Raw genomic sequence first — 19234 nt, 5'->3', positions numbered from 1 at the left:
CTCTTTAATCTTTTTTTTTTTTTTTTTTTTGAGACAGTATCTCACTCTGTTGCCCAGGGTAGGGTGCCATGGCGTCAGCCTAGCTCACAGCGACCTCAAACTCCTGGGCTCAAGTGATCCTTCTGTCTCAGCCTCCCAAGTAGCTGTGACTACAGGCATACGCCAACATGCCAGGCTAATTTTTTTTATATATTTTTAGTTGGCCAATTTCTTTCTTTCTCATTTTAGTAGAGACAGGGTCTCGCTCTTGCTCAGGTTGGTTTTGAACTCCTGAGTTGAGCGATCCTTCTGCCTCGGCCTCCCAGAGTGCTAGGATTACAGGTGTGAGCCATTGCGCCCGGCCTCTTTAATCTTTTCTTATATAAATAAAAATTATTTCCCTAGCCTCAGCCCTAATTGTATCACTTCTCCAGTCCACAAGTCCTCCATGCCTCCCAGTCAAAACTGAACTCAGCCTATCTTTCAAGGCCTTTCAGAGCCTGACCCAACCCCCTACATTTTTGCTTTCTTAGTTTATTATATTTCTCTTCCATAACTCCCTCAGGCCAAGAGCCACCTTGGGCTACAGTTAACTTTGTTGAATTTTTTTGACAGGTTTCTCAAACTTGAATAACCACAGAACTCCCTTCCCCACCACTGCCTATTTTTCTTGGCAAAATAACTATAACATCTCATGGATACTAAGTGATTCCTGGTGCTCAATTTGGGAAATACTCTTTATGCCCTTCCTTCTGGTTACCAATGGCTTAACTTTCTATTCTGGAATTTGCTCAGGTCTTGAACGCCAACTCAGAAGAACCATGCAATGTTGTCATGCCTGCTACCTGTCAATCTGTTTTTAAATACTGAGAAGGCTCTACAGAGACATGAAATCAGAACACTCCTCTGTCCCCACTCTTACTCTTTGCCTTCTTTCCTGTGCTGATACCACATTTTCCTTAAGGGTTGAATTGTTCAAGATTTAATTAAATGAGCATAGTTGACTGTTCGACCATCTTTGTTTTCCCAACTTCCAAATAAACAGCCTCCTCAAGGTAAATATCTACCTCTCCTGGGGCTACTCCCCAGTCCTTCACCTGTGACACTGGTTGGTCAATTACATTTAATAGTACTTGCCTCTAAGCCCTAGATGGGATGATGTAGACTCAGAATCCTTCTCAACACAATTCCCCAGGCAGGCTCTATCCATCAATCAGAGTTGGCATGCAGTAGAGACAGCCCTGCATGCCATCAGTGACCTAGTTGATTAAATAGCTAATGTGTTTACTAGAAAAGCTCCATGAGTTTCAATTTCAGCTCCCTTATGGAATGTAGAGAAGTCTGTAGTTACATCCTGTCTACTCCAAGCCTTCCAGACTAGAGGATCTGGATTGTGGGTGAGGATCTATTAGAAGTCTAATTTGGCATGAAAATTGGAATAAGACTGTCAAGGTCAGAAAAGCTTCTACTAAGAACTGTCCTGGAACACTGTCTACCTCTCATCTATCTCTCCTGCTAAAATCCACAGAAGTGTCTGGTGACCTAGCAGGTCTTTAGCCATAAAGAAGAGTCCCTTAGGCCAGGCGCGGTGACTCACGTCCGTAACCCTAGCACTCTGGGAGGCCGAGGCAGGAGGATCGCTCAAGGTCAGGAGTTTCAGACCAGCCTGAGCAAAAGTGAGACCCCGTCTCTACTAAAAATAGAAAGAAATTAGCCAAACAACTAAAAATATATAGAGAAAGAATTAGCCGGGCATGGTGGTGCATGCCTGTAGTCCCAGCTACTCGGGAGGCTGAGGCAGGAGGATTGCTTGAGCCCAGGAGTTTGAGGTTGCTGTGAGCTAGGCTGACGCCATGGCACTCTAGCCCAGACAACAGAGCCAGACTCTGTTCCAAAAAAAAAAAAAAAGAGTCCCTTAGAGGTTACAAAACAAACAACAGACTACCCCTAGAAGGATGAATCTCTGGGGCAGGCAGCAATCGGAGACGCCTTCAATGTCCCAGAGCAGTGGCAAGGTTTTCACCTTGGCCTCAGCTGATGGAACCTCATGCAGTGGAAAGACTGATAGCTTTCTTCAGGTAACAGGTTGCTCTAGTTTCTTCTCTCTTCCTCCCCCTCCTTCTCCAAGTTGATCACATTTCCTTGGTGATTTTCATGCTTAGTCAGTAGCTCTTAGGGGACAAGTGTGTATTCCATAGGGACCTTGTCCATATAAACTACTATGTATTAATTAATGTTATCCTGTGTACTGTATCTTCCTGCCTGCCTGCCATAGCATTTATTAAACACCTACTATGTGCTATGTGGTAAGCAGTGTTTTACAGAAGAAAGCCTTCAAACTCTGGAGCCACAAGAGGAGGCTATATATAAAATAAAGATGCCACAGCCCCATTACATTTTCTGCTAATGTATTAGCAGAAAAATACATTTCAGGCTGCTTCCTCTTTTCTTTAGATCTCAAAAAGCTGTAACTGAGTGGGAGAAAGTTGAGACCCTAGCAGCTAAAATGAGGGAATTCCAGGGAATTCTACAAAATCATGAACAGCCTCCAATGGGTAAACACAAACAAGCTCTCAAATACAGGATACTATCTATAATGAGAGATCAGCTGAACATTTCCTAGCCTTTACTATTCTATTTGTTTTCTATATATTAACTCCCTAAATCCCCCCAATAATGTTATGAGTTAAATATTATTTATCATTATTTATCGTTATTATTACCATTCAAAAGATGAGGAACAGAGGCACAAGAGGTTAATGACTTACCCAAGGCCAGGGAGGTAGGAAGTAGTAGAGCTGGGATTTGAACCTATGTAGTCTCATTGCAGACTCCAAAACTGCCTGAAATATGTACATTAAGCAAAAAGCAAAGGAAGTACTGATTCATGGATTGGAATGGGATGGGTAATAAGTAGGTGGTGCTTTTTACCCCAAGATGTTATATCAATTAAGGTTAGAAGGGTTTTGACGGATGGAAAGTTCAGCATGCCTCCCCTCCCATACTTTAAGGAAGCCCCCACAAAGGCCAGCTGCTCCCCCAGACCCACCCACATCTCTTAGTGTCCCCCTGACAGATAGCAGACTGGTTTCCCAGTGCCTGACCCAGAGGACAATTTCATGTTCTTGAGTGCCAGACATGGAGACAGACCAGCATGTGTCCCTATGTACTTCCATACTGTATTTCTGACTGGAAAACCATGTAATGTAATTAGTTAGTTAGTACCTACTGCGTCAATGTCCCTTGTCCTAGAAGTCTGAAGTACTAACTTCTAGAATAGACTCCACCACCTATTGTCCCTTGATACTGTTTTTCTTCATCTGTAAATATTATTCATTCAGTAAATGATTTTGAGCACCTTCTCCATGCCAAGCACTGTGCCCTAAGCCCTTGCCCCCAGGTACTGGCTATCTGCTGCTAGTGACTGATGGATCTTACCCAGCACTGACTCACTGTGTCGGCAAAGTAAGCCAGGGAGGGAGGGACGGCCCAACCTGTCCCTCTTCCTTAGGAGTCTGTGAGCAGCAAATGAGATCACACTGGGGAAAGTGCTTTGTAAACAGCAGAAGGTGAGAATGGCGTGTGTGGCAAGGTGGGGAAGGGGGTAGAAGGGAGAGGAGGAGAGGTAAGGGAGAAGAGAAGAGGGGAGAGGGCAGTGAGGGAAAGTGGGAGGGTCTCAACTAGGAGCCGCCTGCCTTGTCTGGAGACCTCGGGCAGGCAGCCGCCAAGCTGAGCGCTGCGTTAGGGGCTGTGAGCCTGAGCCGGGCCTCCGGACGCCAGGGGACAAAGCCTGAAGCTCTGGGCTCCCCCCCCCCCCCAGCAGGCTAAGCCCAAACCTGGCCGCTCTTGCCGAACTCCTCTGGGCTCAGTTCTGGTGGGAACTTAAACCTGTGTTTACTGCTTGAGACTGGGCGCTTTCGCAGACTCACGCCGCCCCCGACCTCTTCAGGGTCCCAGCTTGAACAGCGACAAGGGCCTGGCCCTCCCTCTATTGTGAAGCCCGATTTTTCATGAATCCTCTTATGTAATGGTATCCCCGAGAAATGGTGGTCCGAAGTGACGCCAGCCACCGCCATTCTCTGTGCTGAAGCGCCACCTAGAGGCCAGTTCTAGCTCAAGCCAATGTGTAGGATAAGTTTTCAATTCTGCCTTGAAAAGGAATGCAAGAGAAAACGAGATGCCTTTGAACAAAAAGACAAAAAGGCAAGAAAATGGCGCAAGACCTTTAAGAGAACCTCATCGGTCCCTCCACTAGCTCTTACGTGGTTTACTGATGAGCTATGCAAGGGCTGAAATGTGTCAGCTTCTTAATGGGACAGGACATCCTCCCATCCATGGAACCCATGTGAGACTGTCACTGTTTCTCACATACTCTAAAATCTAGATTTTAGAAGAGCAAATATGCTCTCCAGTTTGTCCTGCATCCAGATCCCAACCCATCTGCTCCTTTTCCCCTACCCCAAAATACATACTCTCTGGCTAGCTTGGGAAGACAGTTTTGCAGTGGACAGGGCCTCCTTTTTAGGCAAGTTTGCTGATTCTGCTTACATTTCTGGCATCAGCTGCACTACACTGAGCATGAATGCACATTAAGCCAGAGCCCATTTATTGAGAAGTAGTTGGATGAGTCTACAAAGGCATCAAAGATAAGTTGATAGTTCAAAATGAGCCTTGAGTTATTTTAGCCTGAAGAAAATCCAAGCTGTATGTTCCAGGGTCATCAAGGTCCCAGCTTGAACAGAGAACATCAAGAACAGCAGAGTATGAAGAAAAGTAAGCCAAGCTCCCAAACTGAGCAAGGATTTTTTTTAATCCTTTCTTTTTTTTTTTTCTTTCCTTTTATTTATTTATTTTTTTTAGGTTTTCCAGTTCATTTCCTTTGCCAGGCCAGCAGTTCAGCTTCCTACTACTCAGCTTATTGAATTCTTAAGTGTAATTGGGAAACAAGATATATCAAATATTTAAGCTATTACTGTCAAAGCATGCTAGTTTGCATTGTTTAGGGGCAGCAGCTGTGTACAGGGTCCAGGGAATGCCCACAGAGGCTACAACACATCTTTGCACGCAAGCAGCTGCTGGTCCCTCTTCAGACCAACAATTCGAACAAGGGACTCCCTTTAGAGTAAACCCCGAGGAGCCTTGGGAAAATTAGAGTGATATTTGAATCTATTTAAAAGCCACAGCTGTTCCCTGGGGATAAAGTGCAGTCCATTGATTAGCCAAAGAGCCCAAAGAAAATGAAGTTGCTATTTCCTTTATCCGTATCCCCAAATAAGTTAGATTTATAAAAACTGAAGTGTTTGCTTCTCCTTCGGTAGAAACAATTTTTTTGATGCTCACAGCAATCTTGTGAGATGAGTATTATCACTGCTGTTTTGCAGAGAAGGAAACAGAGACTAGAAGAAATTTAGTAGTTTTTCCCATAAGAAGGACTAGCCAAGAGTTGAACTCAAGTGTTCTGGTTCTAGAACATTTGCAGTTTTCCCAATGCTACTGTCCCTCTTGGTAAAAAGCCAACAACTAAGTACTGAAGAGAATATTCTGAGAAACAATTCAGTTTGCCACAGATCACTATAATATAAGGTGGAATTTTTAGGCCATGGATGACCCTCATTCAGGAAAAATACTCAGTGTTGGTTAGTTCACACAATATACTTTCTTTTTTCTTTTTTTTTTTTTTCCCTAAATGTAAGAACATGTTCTGTAATACACACAATATACTTTCTGGGAGGCTGTTTCTGGGAGGCTCAAAACTTCTCAATTAAACCAAAAGATTTCTCCTGACTTTGTTTCCTACTTCATTCTCTTCATTTAAGCCAGATAGGCTCTCTGTTCCTATAGAATCCCACACAAGCATTTGTAATTATTATTCTCCAGATAAAGGGAGTCCTCTCCTAGCAAAATTAAGAACCACTGTAAAACAATTGGAAGAAATAAAGACACAATGGAGATAGTGATGAGGATGGCTCCCTGCACCCAGAAGAACCACAGTATTTCTGAGCTGAAAGGGGCCTCTGAGAGCATCAGATGATAATCTTAATGTTCTCTTCTCATCAAATCGCAGCAGTCAAGAGACTTCCCAAGATCACACAGTCAGTGTGTGGCAGAGCTAGTCAAGAATCCAGTCCAATTGACTGGAATGCACTTTTCATTTAATCATTGTTTCAGGAGATTGTATCTTGTTTCTAAGCAGAATCCAGCTAGGAACCCAAATCTCCAGGGCACTTGCTGAAGTAGCTCACTGGGGTTCCTACTCACTGCTAACATTCCCCATCCTGAGCTGTTCCACATAGAGAAGGGGGGGGGAGTGTTTCATTCTGAGTACCCATAACAATAGCTAATAGCAGCCAAAATTTATTGAGCATTGTGCTGGGCACTGTGCTTAGTACTTATATGAATCAGATCATCTAATACTCTCAACAAACATATAAGTAAGCTAGGCATGATTATTCCCATTTTACAGTTAAGGAGAATGAGGCATCAAGCATCTAAGATACTGGCTTAAGCTCCCACAACTGCTAAGAGGTGGAGGTAGGATTGAAGTCCATCTCTGTTCCACATCAAAGGCAGTGCTCTGAACCACTACTGACTTTTTAAAATCATATAGTAAATGCAGGGTCCAGGGAAACTCAAACTTTGGCTGACCATGAGGAATCTTCATATACTTAGCCAGCTGTCTCTGCAGGAGATTTGTCCAGCCATGGGACTCTCACCATGGATGGCAAACTGGGGACTTGGCAGTTTAAGTATCTAGTCCTTTTGCCCAAACTCTTTTATTGGGGGTTGAGGGAAAGAAAGAGCAATGAGGAAGTAAACATTCTGGTTTAATGGGGGAGAGAAAGAAAACAGAACAGGTTTGTTTTCATAACCAAAGATACTTTAAAAGCCACACCCTGCTTTGAAGAGCTACAGAAGAAATTCTATGCTGTTCTTAAATTCTTCTACCATGCTCAGTAACCATTTCACTAATAAGTCTTACATCAGATTGGACACAAAAAAGGACTTCTGGGCAAAATGAGCCAGTCATCTCTGGCTCAAATTGGGATTTCTTTTTACAAAATCCCTTTCCTGAACTGAGAAAAGTAATGAGCACAACCAGCTCTTAGGGACTTTTTAAAATTAAGGCCACCAAAAGGCAGAAATCCTGAAGGTTTCAACAGGGAAAGGCATGAGGTAGTTTTCAAACTTCTTATCTCCCTCAGCTTTAAAGTCTTGCACTCGAGCACTTCAGAAAATGGCACACATATGGCAGGTGAGACAGGTGACTATGATCTATAAAGGTGTGAGGAAGTTGGTGCTTGTGGAGGAGCGGGACCCAGGAGGCAGCACTTCTGCCAACATGATACATTGCTTTTCCCACAAACCTACAATTTACTATGATTTTGTGCTTCTCCAAAAGTCAAAAGTTCTTAACATCACACCCTTGAATCTTAACCTTAAGCTCCTTTTAAGCAAGAGCATATATGTGTAGGCCTGAGCCACCCCAGGTTACATGTATAAAGAATTAAGTCATGGAGGCAGCAATGATTCACTGTTTGATGACAACTGTTATTTCTTCTCTGCACTGTTTCTGGCATGGAACATACACACCTGTGCACTTATCTCAAGAGCTTGCCTAAAAGAATAAATAATTCAAGCTAGTCTTTATAACTGCTGACATTAACCACATACCTATTGTTTTCAAGACAAAGAAATTCACATTGGCTGGAGCATATAGAAGAGACGAAATTAAACTACTTGATCTTGAATATAACTCAAAAGCAGCCATTCTACATACGGGATTCTACATACCTCAAAATCTGGTTTATCCTTGGGAAGGAAGAATGAAACAGGAGCTTACATGCACTTACTCTTGAATGCTCCAAATAACTTGCTTCTTTGTTCCCAGATACACTCATTTATCCCATAAAGGCATGCCAGTTTCTTGCTTTCTGGCAAGCATCCTTCAGTGGATGTCTTTTGTTTGCATTTCTGTGTGGCTGGGGATGTCCAGTGTCAGTGCTGCATGCATGCTAGCCACTATGTTCATCAGTTTCGTTTCCAACTTCTCCTCAGGGTGTCTGTAAGAATATCACATCTCTACAGTGCATTGCTTTATTATTTGTTTATTTATTTATTTTTGAGACAGAGTCTCACTCTGTTGCCCAGGCTAGATTGCCGTGGTGTCAACCTAGCTCACAGCAACCTCAAACTCCTGGGCTCAAGTGATCCTCCTGCCTCAGCCTCCCATGCCCGGCTGATTTTTTCTATATATATTAGTTGGCCAATTAATTTCTTTCTATTTATAGTAGAGACGGGGTCTCGCTCTTGCTCAGGCTGGTTTCGAACTCCTGACCTCGAGCAATCCACCCGCCTCGGCCTCCCAGAGTGCTAGGATTACAGGCGTGAGCCACCACGCCCGGCCTCTACAGTGCATTTCAGCATACAAAAAACTAACTGGGGTCAAAGGACAGTGTGGCTCAGCTGAAAGAGCAGGGGCTTTGGAACCTGTAACCTTAGGCAAATCACATGACCTGCGTCAATTTCCTTATGTGCAAAATTCAAAGAAAATTCTATCAACCTGGCTGGGTTGTTGAAATATTGTATTAGTTTGCCAGGGTTGCCCTAACAAAATTCCACAGATTGGATGGCTTTAAAACTGATTTTCTCACTGTTCTGGAAGCTAGAAGTCCAAGATCAATGTGCCAGCAGGTTTGGTTTCTTCCGAGAGGTCTCTTGTTGGCTTGCAGATGACCACCTTATTGATGAGTCCACATACGGTCTTTGCTCTGTGCTCTCATGTCTGCTGTCTGAAATTCCTCTTCTTATAAGGACACTAGTCAGATCAGATTAGGGCCCTGTAAAGACTTCATTTTAACTTCATTACCTTTTTAAAGACCTTATCTCCAAATATGGTTATATTCTGAGGTACTCAGGGATAGAGCTCATCACACAAATTTCATGATGACACAATTCAGATGATAACAAAAGACTAAATCAGTGGTTCCCAACCTTTTTGGCACTAGGGAAAACATGGAAATTGTTTTATGGAAGACAATTTTTCCATGGGGGTGGGGGGCAGAGCTCAGACAGAGATGGGAGCCATGGGGAGCAGCTGTAAACACAGATTAAGCTTTGCTTGCTCACCAGCTGCTCAACTCCTGCTATCCAGCACCCTGGTTCCTAAGTTTCATGGAACTTAGGGACTTCAGGGGATTGGGGGAGGGGAGTGGAAGGAATGGCAGAGCTCTGCGACCTGGTCCCTAACAGGCCATGCACTGGGACCAGAGGTTGGGGATCTCAGGACTAGATGACAAAGGAGAAGTTTGATAAAAGCTATTCCCCATTCTTTGGCATAATTTATACTTTGAAATCATAAAGACATAATTTCAATTCCTGGTTCTACTGCTTGCTAATTATGTGAATCTGGGCAAGTTGTTTACCTAGTTTCATCATCTGTAAGAAGGGCATAATACCTCCCTCAAATGGGTTGTCTAACTATGTGAAGTGCTTCACAGTATCTGGAAGGGGTGGGCAATGTAATTGCATTATTTCTTCCTAGCACTAATTGGGATTAATGTTTCCTATTTGCCTTTTTTTGTCAAAGTGCTTGATGACTTACTAGCCTTGGTGAAGGTCTGGGTACTAAATAAAGAGTGACAAATCTCTATCCTAGAGATTTCCAGAAATATTTCTTGATTGGCCAAACAAAGCAGTAGAGGTGGTGGATAAAACAGCCCCAACAGAGCCTTACTCTAGCAACCACCGACAAGTCTGCACCAGACTCCACAGCATCAGACCATCTTCCTTCCAGTATGATGACTCATGTACTTCCTCCTTCCTTAGCCCATCTTGTGATAGGATTTCCCTTAAAACAAAACTTACAGGCAGCAGGGCAGCCCATTCCAGAGAGCACTGGCCAGAAAGAGAGCAGGACTGGAAAGCAAACAGCATGCTACAAAGGACTCTACCCAGCAAGTGAAGGGCTACAGCACAGGAGGTGGCTGAGCTGAAAAGGTGTCTTAATTGTTGCTTCTAATCAGGGAGGCCTCTGAGCAAAAAGCCCAGCCCTCAGCTTCGGCCATTCACCCCTTCCATACCAGCAAGATTAAAAAGAACCTCCAAAATAAGTAAAACCAATTCCCACCATGGCACATAACTGCACTGTTGCATGGTTACAGCAGTACTACGTACTACTTCATAAGTGATCTGCAAACCTGTGCCAATCCACAAACTATTTGCTTCTTGTCCATGATAAACTACAGAAATCGAGAGTAAGCATTTAGAAATTTTAATAGTAGTTTGACAGAGTAATTTTATGTCTATTGAATCTATAATAACTTAACACTTGTATTTAGTCTTTTCAGTTCATTTTTTCTAGAAATTCATTTTGTATTTTATAAAAATATTGATCCATGGCAACCAGTCCTTCAGCACAAATATTTAGTAGCTTAAGCACTGTGTCACAAGCTTCTAAATATCTGAGTGTGAACAAGTATCTTTCATAAACCAGCAGCATGCTATTATGTAGGTCCCAGCATGTCTCACTCCAAAATAAAAAATACAATACTGCCATAGCATTTTTTTTGCATTTTACCAAAAAGAGAAGAAAATTAGTTTTATCAGAAATTTAGTAAAAATCAGCTTCCAGGGAACATTCCGGTCCAAGCTTTCACAATGGAAGTGATCAATATCCAGAGGGTTTATTAAAGTGTTTATGTGGACTACAGACAAGATACTATGGCTCAGAATAGGTAGGTATCATAGTGGGAAAAACCCTGAATCTGAGTCAGAAAATCTGGATTAAAATCCTGGCTTTATTGTTTAAAAGCTTTTTTGACACTGGGTAAGTGATAATCTCACCTAGTCAGTTTCCCTAACTATATAATGTGGAGAGTAACAAAATTATCTGCCTCATCTATATCATAAGAGTGTTGTGAAATTCAAAGATGTCTGTGGAAAGTGCCTCATAAAGAATAAAGTGCAGGCCAGGCATGGTGGCTCACGCCTGTAATACTAGCACTCTGGGAGGAGGCCGAGGCGGGCGGATTGCTCAAGGTCAGGAGTTCAAAACCAGCCTGACCAAGGCAAGACCCCGTTTCTACTATAAATAGAAAGAAATTAATTGGCCAACTAATATACATAGAAAAAATTAGCCGCGCATGGTGGCGCATGCCTGTAGTCCCAGCTACTTGGGAGGCTGAGGCAGCAGGATTGCTTGAGCCCTGGAGTTTGAGGTTGCTGTGAGCTAGGCTTATGCCACGGCACTCACTCTAGCCTGGGCAACAAAGTGAGACTCTGTCTCAAAACAAAAAAAAAGAATAAAGTGCAGAGGTACACACACAATGGGGTTGATATTATGAGTCTCGCTTTCAAAGAGTTCACAGTCTCAAAGGCAACTGCCCCTGTGATAAAGTGCAGTAACAAAATTGACCAAAATACTGACATTCTTCAAATACTGTTAAAGATTTGCCAAATTATAAAATGTTGCCTTCAAATTCTTCCCTGTGCAGAAATTCCTGTTATTTTTTAATGAACTGTTAATATTAAGCATATTTATTTCCATACCTGCCAGCCTTCTAGCAGCAGTGGGAGGAAGCAGGAGAGCCTATTGTGCCTGTCCTCATGGCTCACAGCTACATGTGTAGCCATGGCAGCCTCAAGAAAGTATATGACTTGGCAAGAACTAGGGAAGAGCAACTCTTCCCTGTTTTAACTTGTACAGCTACTCGAAGACCCTGCAAAAGGATACAAACTCAAAAATGCACCATTTAACTATTGTACTTTAGGTAAGAGAAGATCAGATAATCATAATGTATTTTAGCTTTATTGAAGACATATTACAGTAGACAAACAATTTGACAAACACATGCTCTATAAAATATACATTCTTATGTTGGAGAAAATATAAATAGATACTAGGAAATGGCCACACCGAACAACTTGGCTTATACCTCTCTTAGGTACATCTAATATCAGGGCTGTTCAGATTGACATCATCTGACAGGGGGAAAAAAAGGACAGAGAAATCAGAGGGTAGAAATAAGCCTCTCTATGGATCAAGAGGACGGGTTAAGCAGCCAAGAGCTATCCCAAGAGTACTTGACCACCTGAAGATCAATTTCTCTTTTTATGACAGTTACAGCTGATAAAAGATCACTTTATTTATTACTTACATCTGAAAACAGGCACAAGTCAAGCCTTCTTCATCTTCACCCTATCTTCTGGGGATTATTAGGACTGCTAAGAAACACTCAGCACACAGCCTTGAGGGAGCAGGTCCAAATCTTAACTCTTAAAACATACACACACCTACCTAAGTACCCACAAAACCTCCAAATGATTCTTGGGTTTTCAGGTGTGGTTTGGTTGAGTGCAGCATGTAATATATCTCTTAGTTCAGAACTTGTTACTTTTGTCATGAACCAGGCAACTGTCCAAAAAAGAAAGAAAATCAAGGCTAGCCGGTGTCGGATTAAATTGTTCTCCAAACAAAAAAGGTTATGGTAGAAGAAGTAGGGGGGCCAGACACGGTGGCTCACGCCTATAATCCTAGCACTCTGTGAGGCCGAGGTGGAAGAATTGCTTGAGCTCAGGAGTTCGAGACCAGCCTGAGCAGAAGGGAGACCCCGTCTCTATTAAAAATAGAAAGAAATTAGCCAAACAACTAAAAATAGAAAAAAATAGCCGGGCATGGTGGCACATGCCTGTAGTCCCAGCTACTTGGGAGGCTGAGGCAGAAGGATTGCTTGAGCCCAGGAATTTGAGGTTGCTGTGAGCTAGGCTGATGCCACGGCGCTCTAGCCTGGGCAACAGAGTGAGATTCTGACTCAAAAAACAACAAGAACAAAAACAAAACAAAAATTAGTTGTGGCACATCATTCAGATTATTCTGGCACTCCAGTGTGCTATGGCAACACTAGCATTCAGATATGCTGCTCTAGAGAACAGTGGGAAGTTTTTTGATAGAGTCAAAATTCTTTATGTTTACTGATACTATTTAGAAGCAGAATATTTTTTTTTCTCCTCATGAGAATTTTTTAGACCATTACTCCTGATACATAGGTAATAAATCTAGTTCAAGTTGGAGCAAGCAGCATTATTCTTGTTCTACTATAACAAACATTTCATGAAAGCAGCTTTTTATTAAAACAGCATAATCCTCCTTAGTTCCTGGAGGGAATTACAGATTCACAGAATGTTACAGTTGGAAAGGGCATTAGAGCATCTAGAAAAATACCCTCACTTCATAAATGAGAAAACAGAGCCCACAGAAGTAATGGGACTTGCCCTTGATTACACGGCTAGTAACAAGCAGAGCTAGCAAACCAGGTCTCTTAATTCCAAATTACACCATAACCTAGTAAGTAAGAAGAGAGATTGAAGGGATAGGAAAATTGTGACATTTAAGTTGTTCAAAGTGAAAATGTACAGAGGCTGGCAGTTTAAAGAGGAAAAGAAAGGTGTGGCAGTACTAAACAGCTAAAGAAGTGCTACTCCCCATGGAAGAAAAGTTTAGGATTGAAAATAAGTATGAAATCCAGCTAAACTTTCTCACAAACACCTGTGACGTTATGTGAGTTTAGAACCCCTAAATTTACAAGGACTTAAAAAATAGGTATTTTACTTTAAGTGATCAAAGTTATCTAGTGAGTACCTAGCGTTAGATTTAGAGGAGAGATCGGACAGTTTGTATATGGAAACCTGAAAGCAAAAGAAAGAAGAATTTTAGGCCATGACAGTCCATTAGAGGTTTAAGTTCTTTGCTTACATGAAGTTCTTTGCTATCAGAAATTCAAGAAAACTTTTTGGTTTAAATAATCACTTGTACAAAACAAGGAACACTCTAAAGCTTTATAGTTTAAGAATTTCTATACATTCTTCTACTCCCAAGAACACTTGTCCCTTCTTAAGATATACTGTGCATTGGTAAAAAAAAAAAAAAAAAAAAAAAGAGAGAGAGAGAGATTAAAAACAAAACAAACAGAAAAGAAGCAATCTTTGGTTTCCCTATGAAGTGCTTTGCTGAAAGAAAATATTCCCACTCAGAGAAAGCACAAAGTGAACACAACTAAAAACAACTAAAACTTACTCTGGTATTTCAACACTATTATATTTTAACAGTCAATTTTCCAATTGTTCTTCAAGATAGAAAACTCAGATTCTGATGATGAAGAAGATGGATCTACAGCCCAGTGCAGGAGTCAGATGGACCAACTGGTTCGGGAAGAAGCTTTCTACTGATTTGTAAATAACCTGAGTGAGGAAGACTACAGGCTTATGAGGGATAACAATTTGCTAGGCACCACAAGTGAAAGTACAGAAAAAGAGTTGCTGAGAAGGTTAAAACAAATTAAAGATGACCCACCATAGAATCAGGTGAAAACAGAGGTGAGAAAGACTCTTTAGATGATGTCTAGTACTAGGAGTCTATAATAGACTGGTTTACCTCTTTTGGACAAACAGAAAATATGAGAGGAAGTCAACAAAGAGAAAACCAAGCTTGGACAGCAGCAAGCCAAAGAAATCCATACAGTAGTAATTTCAGATTCAGTGTAGGGATAAATATTAACCTTTATCATGGGAGTCCGAATACACAGAATGAATATGCATCACCTGTGAGACTTCCCAGGAGAGAAAATATGGGAAACAGCCAAAAGCAAGTGGAAAATCCACAATCTGAATCAAGGTTTGCAAGGCCATCTAGACCAAAATGAAGTACAACTGATGCATTAATGGAAGTCCCACCTACCAGAGGACAGAGAAGACTGAAAAGCAGGAGCCCAGACCATCAGAGAACAGAATGAGAACTAAGAGTAGGTCGCCTCCAAATTCATGGCATGAAATTTCACAAAGACTTCATGACACTATACCACCTCAGACTTTCGAGAAGCCTCTGATAAATGAGACTAAGAAATTTTCTTTAACTCAGCAACGTAAGACATTGAGATAGCAATCAGCTGAATCACAGTTGCAAAGTGGGCATCTTTTTGCAGCTTCAAGGAACCAGGAATGCCTTTCCAGGAGGACATTCTTCAGATAAAATCAGAAATGGTGAATATGGAGACCAAGAAATCTAACCATAGTCCTGGATGTCACAGTAAGAAGAATTCATCCTGGAGAATATTTGCCAAGAGACAGCATATCTAATAGAACTCAGTTAACATCTGAGACACCAAACAACACTGCCACTTTAGAAAGTGAACAAGGAAGACTCCAAAATGTTTTCACATTCTGATCAAGCAGGTGTAAACTTATTTCAGTATCAACAGAATTTTTGTTCACAGAATTTTAAACACTAATTTAAATAATACATCTGTTGCAACTCAGCATTAAGGCAGAAAATGACAAGATTTGCTGATTTGAGTAAACTTATGGAGAGTGATAGTGACTTAGATCCCAGTGGCTCACCCTCAAGTCAAAACATGGAAAGGGCAGTCACAGAATGAGAGAGATGGTTCTGGGCCAACCATGCAGCTCACACCTGTAATTCTATCACTTTGGCAGGCTGAGGTGGGAAGATTGCTTGAGGCCAGGAGTTTGAGACCAGCCTGAGCAAGAGCAAGACTCTTTTATTTCTCCTACAAAAAACAGAAAAATTAGCCAGGAGTGGTGGTGGCATGCCTATAGTCCTAGCTACTCAGAAGGCTCAGGCAAGAGAATTGGCCATGAGTTTGAAGCTGTAGTGAGCTATGATGATGCCACTGCACTATAGCCCGAGCTGCAGAGTGAGACCCTGTCTCAAAAAAGAAGAAAAGAAAGAAAGGGGGGGGGGGAGGCAGAGAGGGAGGAAGGAGACAGTTCTAATGTCAGTAGTTGTTCTGGCTCCAATTCAAGTCATAGTACTGCTTCCTACACAAGTTCTGCAATATATAAATCAGCCTCCAGCTTTTGAAGCATACACTTTTGAAGTGATGCTTACATATGAAACAACAACCTGAACTGCATCATTGGTTCCTGAAGAAATGAAGTTTCCCCAATTTCTGTTTAAGAATAAAATATCAAGAACCCAAAAAAATAAAAAAGAGAGAAGATATTCTCAAAATAAGTTTTCCTCTATCTATGTGCATATGGCTGTGATAGACTGCCACGCTCTAAAAGACCAAGCCTTTTTATGCTAGAAAGAGAGTATCACCTAGCACTTGTAAACAGATGGTATATGATTAGACCTCTAGGCATGAAGCAAGCAGTTAATCACATTAAGACTGTTTGTGTGTACACAATCACTAAGTACTCTGACTCTATACATATACTTCTTAACAAGTAAATTTTCAAATTTTAAACAAAGTTTTTAGAAGTCACTAAACCCAATTATACAAAAACTGTGATCTGAGAAGCTGCTGTCAATATTATAACTGGATATTATATATAATCTTGGCATATCAAAAATATTTACATTGCAGCCAACACATATATGGTCAATGAATAGAAAAATTATTTATAAATGCACATATATTTACAATGAGCTCCCTTGGCAATAGGGACACACAAAAAAAATTACAAGAAGACCTTGAATATCAAAGCCCCAATCTCAACTCTCTGCTTAAAACCACGGAAGAATCCCAGGCACATTTGCTACAGTGCCCCAGAGTTAATTTTGTTCCTCAGAAGGCAAAGTAGAACAACAAAGGAGTGATGCTTTCTCAGGATCATTCTGAGGACTGGGATAATCCACCACGGTAAGCAGCAATGAGACTCTTCCTGATAGGCAAATGCACACCTGGACACATCCCCATTGAATCATCAGCACTTTTGCCCCTTGTCTTCCCTTTGCCGATGCCGCACATTTCGATCATATGTACCCATTTCTGTCAGCCATTATCCTTTCTTCATCAGGTATATGCCCCAAAAAATGTGTGGCCCACTTTGGTGTGGTCAGATGTAATCGTAAACAAAGAGTAAAGCAAATGCTGACTTTGGGGTTTCTTCTGAACTCCGAGGTAGTAAATACAAAATTAACTAATGAGTCTTTGCCCAGGTTTCACCCTGAAGTGAGTTTCATGTGCCCTCACCATCATCTTGAATATTCTGAGTCCTATTAAAATCAAAAGTGTGGTCCTGTAACCTGTGGCAGGACGTGGGGGAAGCAGAACAATCTGGATCCCTCTTTGCTAGGTCCTCATTTTGATGAAGTTGTGGCGACTCAAAGACTGGCTGCTGGGAAAAGTGAGGATGAGGCAGGCCTAGTTCTCTGTTTATATTCCACAAAGGCCGTTGCAATGGTTCTGTGAAAGAAAGATAAGAAGAATCAATGGTGATCAGAAGTTCAACATTAATTTTCTAAAACCTAATGTCTTTTTAACTAAATCCTCAAATAAATAAAGATGTCCAATATTCCTGAATAAGGACATTGAGATCAAACATACACTTGTATCTTCCTAGCCACAACAAAATAAAAACCAAACATGGTCTTTCAAATCTTTCTATTCAACAAACCTAACCGATTATATACTGAGACCATGCTATGTATCATGCACTTTTATGTGTTATTTTAGTGGTTCTGCTGCTACAAAAATTTAAAAGTAAAACTCTTTAGACACACAAAAAGGATATAAAAGAGACTTACTGATTTCCATATTGTAATGAAAGTTTCATGATACATAATTATCTTTAAATATATTATAAAATTGTTTTAAAAATAATCATTCCCTTCCAACCTGTAGCATGTCAATAATTCTGACAACAAATAATCAAAAGCAGCTATAGGTCAGGCACGGTGGCTCACGCCACCCAGTAATCCTAGCACTCTGGGAGGCCAAGGCGGGCGGATTGCTTGAGGTCAGGAGTTCGAAACCAGCTTGAGCAAGAGCGAGACCCCGTTTCTACTATAAATAGAAAGAAATTAATTGGCCAACTAATATATATATAGAAAAAATTAGCCGGGCATGGTGGTGCATGCCTGTAATCCCAGCTACTCGGGAGGCTGAGGCAGTAGGACTGCTTGACCCCAGGAGATTGAGGTTGCTGTGAGCGAGGCTGACGCCACGGCACTCACTCTAGCCTGGGCAACAAAGCGAGACTGTGTCTCAAAAAAAAAAAAAGCAGCTCTAGTAAGTCAGGTTATCTGCACTTTGGTTTCAAAAACACACATTTGTCATTCTTCTTATTTACTGCAGCTGTGAGCTACTGGCCCAAGGATCCTGTACTAAAAGTTATATTAACTTCATGGGCAATTTTGGGAAAAAACAGCAAATACCTATTTATGTATTAGAAAAAAAATCTAGAAATAATAATAAAAATAATACTAATAAAATAAAAATAAAATCCATGTGAAAAGTAAGCTGTAGCAGGGTTTCTCAAGCTTTAACATGCACAAGAATAACCTAGGGATCTTGTTAAAATGTAGACTCTGATTCACTAAGGTCTAGCGTGGGACCATGACTCTGCATTTCTAACAAGCTCCTAAGTAATGGTGATGCTGATAGTCCACAGACCACACTTTGAGTAACAAGAAGCTAGAGTACTTTGCTAAAGAGTAGGCAATGCACCAAAGGACTCTCATTTTCTATTTCCTCACCTACAGACCAAATTAAAAATTAAGGCATCCCTAAGGGTAGAAAAAAGATAAACTACATTTTTGGTTCTTCTTAAACCTTATCTGTGTAACTCTTCTAGGACATGGAAAAATTGATTTAGTGTTGGTGTGTTTCTTTCATCCATACAGAATGTAAAAATAAGAGACCAACTTCAATAACAGTAATTTTTCTGACCTGTACCCTCTTTAGCAATCTTTGGAGTTGGTCTTTTAAGAACAACAGAGCACATCTTAAGTCCCACATTAAATCACTTATTTGTGCTTGAACCAGCTATGGAAGTACCACTGTATACTTTGCCTTCCCCTATAAACCTATAGTTCTCACCTCCTACCCTATTTCCAGTGCTCTTCCATTTCAGGCTGACAGGAAAGGAAAGCTGATTTAAAGCCTGGATGGACAGGAAGACATGCTCAGTTGTACCTTTCATGGTCTAAAAACAGTTTTGTTTCAAATGCCAAGTTATCATCAAATGCCTAAAGTATACAATATAATGTGTATTTCTTTTCTTGGGCCATGTGGGACAGAAGACACTAACCCAAAACTGCTTTCTCACTTATGGACCTAATCATACTCATGGGATAAAAAAAACACCTGCCAAACAATGCTGAGATTGAATACTTACCTGACAGAACAGCAACCAAACAAACCATTTTAAAATCTTCTCAGTAAAAATTTTCACAAAATTATGCCCAAATTATATTCTTTATTTTAAATAAAGATGAAAGAAAAAATTATCAATA

At 41.1% G+C, this 19234-nt stretch overlaps 1 protein-coding gene across 1 annotated transcript in view; it reads right to left on the bottom strand.

Moving 5' to 3' along the window:
• Positions 1–11766: 11766 nt before the first annotated feature.
• Positions 11767–19234, bottom strand: part of LRIG2 (leucine rich repeats and immunoglobulin like domains 2) — a 56623-nt gene continuing 49155 nt past the window's right edge. The window contains exon 18 of the mRNA XM_012778439.2: positions 11767–17183. Within this exon, the coding sequence (XP_012633893.1) occupies positions 16957–17183 (227 nt within the window). The 3' untranslated portion in view covers positions 11767–16956. The remainder of the gene's footprint in view (positions 17184–19234) is intronic.

The sequence above is a fragment of the Microcebus murinus genome, chromosome 2 (genome assembly GCF_040939455.1).
Source record: "Microcebus murinus isolate Inina chromosome 2, M.murinus_Inina_mat1.0, whole genome shotgun sequence".
NCBI lineage: Eukaryota > Metazoa > Chordata > Mammalia > Primates > Cheirogaleidae > Microcebus > Microcebus murinus.
Note: the sequence above shows the minus strand (reverse complement) of the source record. Positions and strands in the feature narration are given on the sequence as shown.